This window comes from Sinocyclocheilus anshuiensis, unplaced genomic scaffold (assembly GCF_001515605.1).
Source record: "Sinocyclocheilus anshuiensis isolate Anshui unplaced genomic scaffold, SAMN03320099.WGS_v1.1 scaffold183, whole genome shotgun sequence".
NCBI lineage: Eukaryota > Metazoa > Chordata > Actinopteri > Cypriniformes > Cyprinidae > Sinocyclocheilus > Sinocyclocheilus anshuiensis.
The window spans coordinates 5,104,283-5,113,481 of record NW_015548309.1 but is presented as its reverse complement, the minus strand read 5'-3'; the positions used below and the strand labels follow the sequence as shown (position 1 = coordinate 5,113,481).

The 9,199-nt window shown below is 35.8% G+C and overlaps 1 protein-coding gene across 1 annotated transcript in view; it reads right to left on the bottom strand.

The window, feature by feature from the left end:
* LOC107656239 (cGMP-inhibited 3',5'-cyclic phosphodiesterase A-like) overlaps positions 1–9,199 on the bottom strand; it is an 87,092-nt gene that overhangs the window by 7,735 nt on the left and 70,158 nt on the right. Inside the window, exons 11-17 of the mRNA XM_016443999.1 lie at positions 8,656–8,793; positions 8,152–8,263; positions 7,848–7,949; positions 5,947–6,146; positions 4,486–4,689; positions 4,241–4,402; positions 180–441 (exon numbers count right to left, since the gene is read on the bottom strand). Of these exons, the coding sequence (XP_016299485.1) occupies positions 180–441; positions 4,241–4,402; positions 4,486–4,689; positions 5,947–6,146; positions 7,848–7,949; positions 8,152–8,263; positions 8,656–8,793 (1,180 nt within the window). The remainder of the gene's footprint in view (positions 1–179; positions 442–4,240; positions 4,403–4,485; positions 4,690–5,946; positions 6,147–7,847; positions 7,950–8,151; positions 8,264–8,655; positions 8,794–9,199) is intronic.

Here is a 9,199-nt window from a genome sequence, read left to right as displayed (position 1 = left end):
ACGTTGACAGCCCTCACATATATATATATATATATATATATATATATATATATACTGTAAGTGCAGTTCAGTTTGAATAAGGAACGAATGTAAAATTGAGTCTGTGCTCTTACATTAATGCAATTTGGACTAGATATTATACTTAATCTGCAAGGTTTCAGGAAAAAACGTGAACTCACGGGAAAGTTCTGAGCTGGTGGAGGCGTCTTCTTCCGGTGTGTCTTCCTCCTCCTCCTCTTCATCCGTCTCTTCCTCAGCATTTTCACCCTCTTTGGGCAGAGGGTCGACCCAGTGGCCGGGCATGAGGGCGGCTGAATCATAAGAGCTGCAGAGAGGCCCGACGATGTGTGTGATGAAGGACTCCTGCAGTTTGGCCAACTGTGGTGCTGTACGGTCCATGAAAGGGCTGATGGGAAGGCCCAAACTGGACTCTTCATCACCCTGAAACACCAGAATGAAGAGAAAATGCATATAAACATATAAAAGAAAGAAAGAATTATGTGTAAAGGCCCGTTCACACCAAGAACAGGAACTATAAAGGTAACTATAATGAAAACTATATTTGCATCCAGACCAATGCATAATATCGTTCTGTTTATTATAATTGCGTGCTGCAGGTTTTTCGCCTACTGCTTTAAATGTTCGAGCTCTTTAAAGCAGGATGGATTCTGATCAATGTTCACCACATGGAAGAAATCCATCTGAAAGTGGTTCGATATTTGATAATGATATCGTTCCTCTTTGTCATTATGGTTATGGTGTGGACTCACAATTAATAAAACAATTATTAAACCTTTATAGTTATCATTATCGTTATTGCCCTTGATGTGAACAGACATTTAGGCTGCAAGAATGGAACGCCCATTTTTCAACCCAATCAATTCCCAATGGATAATTTCTAATAGAAAAATCACGTTCTGCCCACATTACAGAAGTATGTTGTTTCATATTGACTCTAAGTGGAATAACATTTGAAATGCTTTTTTGTTGCTATAATATGGAAGCCCATTTCCGCCACAGGATAAAAATTCCTTCAGAATTCAGAATTATTAACACAGAATTGTGAGATATAAACAGAATTGCCAGATATAAATGCAGGATTGAGATATAAATGCAGAATTATGAGATATAAATTCGCAAAGTCGCAACTGTGGGGAAAAAAAGTCAGAATTGTGAGATGAAAAAGTTGCAACTACCTTTTAAACTTTTTATTCAGTGTCATAAAAAAAATCTAAGAATTGCAGAATATTTTCTCAGAACTGCAAGAAACAAAGTCCAAATTGTGAGATGAAAAAAGCTGCAATTCTGTCAGGACCACTATTGTCAAAGATGATTGACAATTAGCATACAGTTTGGATTGGCGGTATGGTTCCGTTCTGGGCAAGAACTCCCTGCGCATCCATGCAGCCTAGCATGGATGAGAGCAGGGAGCGCAGCGATAACCCCCCCTGGGTAAACAGAACAGAACCAACATAAATGTATTGCAGATATTGTTAAATTTCAATAATTTTATGTATACATTTTAGAATTAGTCTGATTCAAAGGAGAATCAGATGGCTGAATCCCGACTGACAGAGGAGTTGGGGATGGAGGAGGGTAATTAGCTATTGAGCAATGCGAAAACTGCTGATAATACTGAGGGACCTTATATATGAATGCTTAGATAGGTGTCGTATTCCCATAGGTAGATGGGGATCAGCTGAGAGTCAGCTGATGCGAGCTTGACTAACGTGACCTGCCAGAACTAATGCTACGCTTGATTTACATCTACCTACATTTATGCATCTAGCAGATGCTTTTTATCCAAAGCAGGATTTTTTTTTTTTTTTTAAATCCTATGGTGTAAACAAGCTTCCAGTCTTCTGAAATTAAATGAACTGAAACTAACATTGTCCTTCATCTGCACTCCCTTCTCCAGTTGTATTTGGATGAAGAGCATCATGGGAATTGATGTCACCAGACATCATATGTTCCTCATATTAACAAGCACATGAAAGCAGCATCACATCATTTCACATCTAAAATTCATCCTGAGAAAAGAAATGCATTCAGTGATGTTGCAAATATGCATTTAATTTTGATTCAGAAATGCTCCATATAATGCAGTTTAATCTGATTTTATGGATGCCTGATTTGAAGCATTTTTCTTCACATTTTTAAAGAAAACTATTTATGCAGCAGCTATTTTATACTCATCTATTACATTAAACAAATAACGATATTACCAGGCAGGGAACAGTATGCTCAGTATATTCAAGCACAGCTGAAGAGTCACACACTTGATTGGATTTTTCCAGTTCAGGAGAGAAACATACTTCACAGACATTCGACTGCTATAAAACTAGGTCAACCTTCCCATGGACAGGGGAAATACACCCAACCACGCGAGGCCTGGGCTTTTTAATTATTTATTTCATATTACAGTATCGAAATAAGTAAGTAATCAGAGATTGGAAGAACATCTTATAGTCCACATGAAAACATATGCTTCGCAGTACCTGAAAATAAACTATGAGAGCGGCATAACAACAGGCAAGGTCTCAAGTTGCCATGGCAACCTCGCGGTGATGTCGTCAGAGGGCAGTAATGTATGTGCGCTTTTGAAATGCGCTGAATATGGCCAGGGGTGGTCATATGACGCTTTGTAGCTCAGTGACGGGGTCCTGACACAACTGGGTCATCCTCACTCTGTGTTCCTCACAATAATAGACGCAGTGTTTTATTACTCATTGCTGGCATCCAACAAGCCCTTAAGTCTTAGAGAAACGCTAATGGAATATAGGAAATCATGGTTGAACAAGTGTGCATGACGTACCGTAGCGGTCAATCAAGTTTGGCCAATATTATGCTAATATGTAATGCACTTTAAACATGCATTTTACACAACATTTAGCATTTTGACGAGAGCAAATGTCTTTCATATACTGGGAAAAATTATTTTCTTTCTTAGCATTTTTGTATTGTTTTCCATTACAAATATCTGAAAATTCTTAAATCAAGATACATTTACTTGAGAAGAAAATTTCATTAAGATAAGTCTTGTTGTTTTCTGAAAATTTGATCAGAGTGAAGTGTGTTTAAAATAAGAAAAAAAAAATCTGTCAAAGGGGTAAAAAAAATAATTGTTTTCCCTTTGATTTAAGTTTATTTTTCTGATCCCACTGAAGGATGTTTTTAAGCATAAAATCAATTCAGAATTGTGAGATATAAAGCTAAATTGTGCAATATAAACTCAAAACTGTGAGATATAAAACAGAACTGTGAGAATCTTAATTTATCTGAAAATTAAGATTAATATTAAAGAGTTAATATTAAACAATAATAATTATTATAATAAAAAAATCTATCAGTGTGGTCAGAGAAATAATCTTGATTCCTTTTGATTTAAGTTTATTTTTCTGACCCTATTGATTTTTTCTCATTTTAAGTATAATCTCACTACATTTTTTCAGAAAACAACACTTGAAATATCTTGTCATCTAGGTGCTCAAGTAAATGTATCTTATATTCAAAATGTTGAGATATTTGTACCGGAAAACAAGAGAAAAATACTAGATTTTTTTTTCTTTTGCAGTGTAATAATAAAGTATCAATAAAGGAGAGGCGTTTGTATTTTACTCATCTAATGTGACATATTTCTGAGTGATAAAGGATTTTAAATGGACAAGATGAGAGATTGAAAAGGAAAAAGATAAGGATTGATGGTGTCAGCTGAACAGAATGTTTTAATGAATGATTATGAACATTTTATTCTTTAGAATAATGTGCACCAACAAAGTAAATAGAGCCAATTGATTTCATGACAACTTTAATTGGCCAAATATCAGCCGATTCATTTTGTTTATCATCACTGAATAGCTTGTTTTGCTTGTAAATGTTCTTCTCCACTGAAAAAAGAATTTCCAGCAGACCGAACCGATGTAAAACTTTGCTTACTTTCTGCCCTGCATTCTCAATACAGCTGTGAACGTGTTCCTTCAGCACCGCTTGAGGAGGATGTGGACGGTTGCCAGGCAACAGCGTATCCGTGCCATCCTCTCCATCCACTCGATGTGAATGATACCGAGATGCCGCGTAGTTGCTGTGAGGTTACGTGTGCGCATTACCACAGCCTCTATGAGCGGGAGGTGTGGTTGCCAGGCACTTAGACATCGTGAGAGCTTCCTGTTTGTCTCGGCTGTGACTGAACAGCTCGAAAATGACTTCAGACATAAACATGCATCAAAGAGTAGACACTGACCTGTTCATAAAACTCATTGACGATGCCTTCCGTCCACTGCAAATGAAGCTCCTTGCTTTTCAATGGACCGTTTATATCCGCTAACTTAATACACATCTGACAGACCAGCAGACGATCATTCTCATTAGTCCAATCAATGCTTGAGCATCCATCATCTCCCACCTACAAACACAAAATACATAAACGAATAAAGTGCACAGCATTAGTTGCTCTATATATGTATATCTAATATCAGAGGTGCTCACTTTGGCGTTGAATTCAGCCAGAAAGTCGAAGTGTTTCTTGAGGTCGGTGGCCAGTATGGCCTCGATGACCAGGAAGCGAAAGCGTTTGAAGTCCATGTTGTCCAGACTGGCCAAAAAATTGTACTCAGGCCGCGACATGAAGAGATTCCAGGCAGACGCTGCATGATGGTTCTCCAGCACCGAACGGTCATTATAAAGCACAGCCTTCAAAGACACACAACACACAAGACTTTTATGGTGATTCAGATGTTTCAAGACCCCAGAACAATGGAAAACAACTGCTGTGTATAGTAATATCATAAATACTGTATATATATATATATATATATATACACACACAAACTCCACTGGTCAAAAGTTTGTAATAATTACGTTTTTTTTCAAATGTTTTTTTAAAGACCACTCTACTGCTCACAAAGGCTTCATTTATTTGATCAAAATACAGCAAAAACAGTAATATTGTGAAATATTATTACAAATTAAAATAGCTGTTTTCTATGTGAATATATACATAAAAAATAAATGTATTCCTATGATACAAAGCTATATTATATATTTCCATTCTAATGTATGGGGTGTGTGTGTATGTGTTTTATATATATATATATATATATATATATATATATAAATTAATGCTTTTATTAATCAAATATGCATTAATCACAGTATGACAGTAAAACATTTATAATGTTACAAAAGATTCTATTTCAAATAAATGTGGTTATTTAGATTTTTCTATTCATCAAAAAATCCTGAAAAAAAAGTTTTCTGAAAAATATGAAGCAGCAAAAACTGTTTTTAACACTGATAATAATAAGAACCATTATTAAAAACTGAGCACCAATAATAACGGAGCAGCAAATCAGCATATTAGAATGATTTCTAAAGGATCATGTGACACTGAAGACTGGAGTAATGATGCTGAAAATTCAGCTTTGATCACAAGAATATATTACATTTCACTATATATTCACATAGAAAACTGTTATTTTAAATTGGAGTAATATTTCACAATCTTAATGTTTTTACTGTATTTTTGATCAAATAATGCTACATGTACTATATATATACACACATATATGTATAGGTGTAATGAATTATTATGTATATGTATATATACATATAGATAATAGTTCATGACACCTGTCAATTTTGTGAAGGCTTCTATGCTACACAGCATTTTTAAATATAAAGTAAACACCAGTCTTGTTTGTTTCTTGATTTGATTAAATCACATATTTGAAACCCTTATTGTTAATTATTATAGAAGGTACTTTAGTCATTAATTCTACCTCTGTATTGAAGTACCTCTATGATTCCTAAAAAAGCACGACATGTGCTTAATATTACAATACGAGGAAATTAGCACTCCTTTGTAAATACTTGAAGAAAAACCATGCCTTGCAATGAAAGCTGAACAGCTGTTTCCCGGTGTTGTGTGATGATGGTGTGGTGTGTCACCTGAGGAGCGCTGGTGGCCACCAGGAACGCGTTGGTCCTGCCGGGATGGTCGTAATCATGCATGGCGGCTGCTACGTAGAGCGCCATCAGCTCCAGAGCGGGGATGAGGCCGGACAGACAGCTGTAACCCTCCTCCTCTACAGGATACGTCATGGACATCAGGTACTTTGAGTGGCTGTGAGCGAGTCCACCGTCAGAGTCTATAGACCGAGAGAGAGAGTGATTAACAATCTTTATATCTCTTCAAAGCATGTTAGTCAAGGTCTCATGCACCTACACTGTAAGAAATGATTTGAAGTTGTAAATAAAAGTGTATGTTTTACAAGAAAATACTATTTCAGTTCACATTTAATTCAATGTTTCACTTGCCAGTTCTTTGTAATTGTGAAATTTACGAGCAATTTCTGAGTGAAAATTGTTTCTAAGCCATTTTTTTTTGTGTAAAACAACATTTTAGACCGAGAGAGCTCAACAAGCTGCAAACAGCACATGCAAACAGAAAAAACACCAGCAAATTAAGAAAACAACTTTGTCAGTTTGATAACATAGGTGCTGCAAATACTCACAAAACAACCAAATACTGAAATGCGCTGCAAAGAGCACAGACCACAACGGAAATGTTTCAAGAGGATCCCTGCAAGTGACGAAATTGGCTGGGACATACTTATTGCATGTCTGATCGATCACCTGCAAGGTGTGTTTTTGTGTATTTTAACATCCTGATCTGTATTTGGTTATGTTGTGAGTATTGCAGCGTGTTTCTGTATTGGCTTGTGTTATGAGAATTTGCAGCACACGTGTTGTCAAACTGATTTTCTTATTTGCTGGTGCTTTTTCAATTTCCATGTGTTTTCGTCAGTTGCAGCATGTTGAGCTCTCTGGACCACCGTATAAAACACTCATAATTTAATTTTCATTATCATGTCTCTTACAATTAATCACTGAAATACATTTGCTGTAGGATTTACTTGACTAAATAATGACAAAGAAATGGCAAGTAACATACTGAATTAAATCAATTAAATCAGAACGACTGAAATGGTATTGAAACGTAACGGTATGAAACATATTCCAATAATCTTTATTCACTTAAATAAAACGTATTTTGCAGTGCATATGCAAATGAGCTCTGGTATATACATATGAAAACTGCATAATAGGTATTCTTCATAAATAATTATATTATTGTTATTAATTTTAATTCTTATTTTAAACAAAAACTACAAATTACAAACATAAATATATACAAAGCTTTTTTATTTCATCTAGTTGGCAAGGCAGCACTTCTCAACATGTACTAAAAATAAAAATCAATAAATACATATAGAGATAAAAAAACAAACAAACAAAAAAAGACAAAAACATGACAAAATAACTACAAGTAAAATTGAAATGAAAATGGAAAATATAAAAATAAAAGCTCAAAATAGAATAAAATATAAAAAGCTTTTATTTCAGCTAGTTGACAAGGCAACATTAATTTTGTTTAACTTGATGTACTAAAACTGAAATAAAAATGACTAAATACATAGACATATAGATTTATATTAAAAAAAACAAAAACTACAAAAAAGACAAAACTGCTAAAACTACTAAAACATTTACTAAAATTGAAATGAAAACATAAATATATGAATAAAAACTGATTCAAATATGAATAAACCTATAACAGTATCTTTCTTGATACTAAAATAACACTGATGCCTCACAGGACCATGGTGTTACATTTATTAACATAGATAACATGAGCATATAAATATAAACATATGAAAGTACACATATCTAGTCTATATAAAAGAAGTAATCAAACTAAATATATACTTTTGAATTACAGGCATTAAATAATTTCCACTGTATGTCCTTATTAACCCGTCCAAACTGTAATAAAGTGTGATTCTTACCCGAGTCACTCAGTGATGCCAGTGTAGGTAAACCAGGCACAGGCTGGGTAGTGAGGTACCAAACCGCATGGAGGACGTCTGTTGCATGAATCCTGTTGTGATCTGTGGAGGAAGACGAGGTTTAATACGGTAAACTACCACTAGAGGGAGACACAACACACCACACAGAAGCAGAACTGATGATTTAGAGCAATTTATTCCTCTGGAGGAGAAGCTGCCTGCGCACAGCAGCTGTTGTACATCATCAGTTATTTAATTGTTAACATATTTCTGTACACATGTCTCCTGCAGCACGAGGACTCACATGGGATGTCCCTGTATCCGTTCTCCAGAGCGTGGAAATAGTTCATGAACTCCCTCACTGGAATCTTGAATGTCTCAAAGAGTCCCGTGTCCACAAACAACCGGTAAGACACCTAAACCAAAAAAAAGCTTAAAATCCCTCAACCACGTCTGAAATTAAACAAAAGGTTCCAAACAATAATGCTATGGGTTCTCAAAAGGACATATGATTTTAATATTCGAGTCTCGTACCGGCAGGGATTGTAGGTGGGGGGAGTGAATGTACAGCGCTCTCTCCCACCTTCAATACCACGACTGAGGTGCCCTTGAGCAAGGCACCGAACCCCCAACTGCTCCCCGGACGCTGCAACATAAAAATGGCTGCCCATTGCTCCGGGTGTGTGTTCACGGTGTGTGTGTGTTCACTGCTGTGTGTGTGCACTTTGGATGGGATAAATGCAGAGTACTAATTCCGAGTATGGGTCACCATATACTCCATATACTCCACTAGATGTCAGTGTCTCACCTGGCTGAGGATGCAGCCACATCTGCCGTTGGTTCTCTCCACCAGACTGAAGATGGGGAAGTTCCAGTTGTTGATCTGACTCATGAGGGGCTTCAGGCCCTCCATCACCAGCGGCTCCGGGGCCAAGATGGGCTTATCCTGCAGAGGAAATGATTTCAGATCACGGACTGTGCCATCTTACAACAAAAAACCCACTAGACATAACTGGAATTACAAAAATAAATAAATAAATCAAGTGGCACATATGAAACTACTACAGAGCGTAGTTAAAACAGCATATAACACAAAAAGAGTCTGTCAACAAACCACAGCGAAAACAAATCAAATGAAATCAAAATATTTTTGTGCGTTATACATTTTCTGCAGACTGCGTGCATACTGCATATTTTATGCAACACTTTATACAGTGTATTTTTACTGCTTGTAGGTCCTCTAACACTGACCAGAAAAAAAAAAAAGATGAAAAATACAATACAATAAAAATGTTTTTTTATATATATATATTATATATATATATATATATATATATGCACTATACACTAAC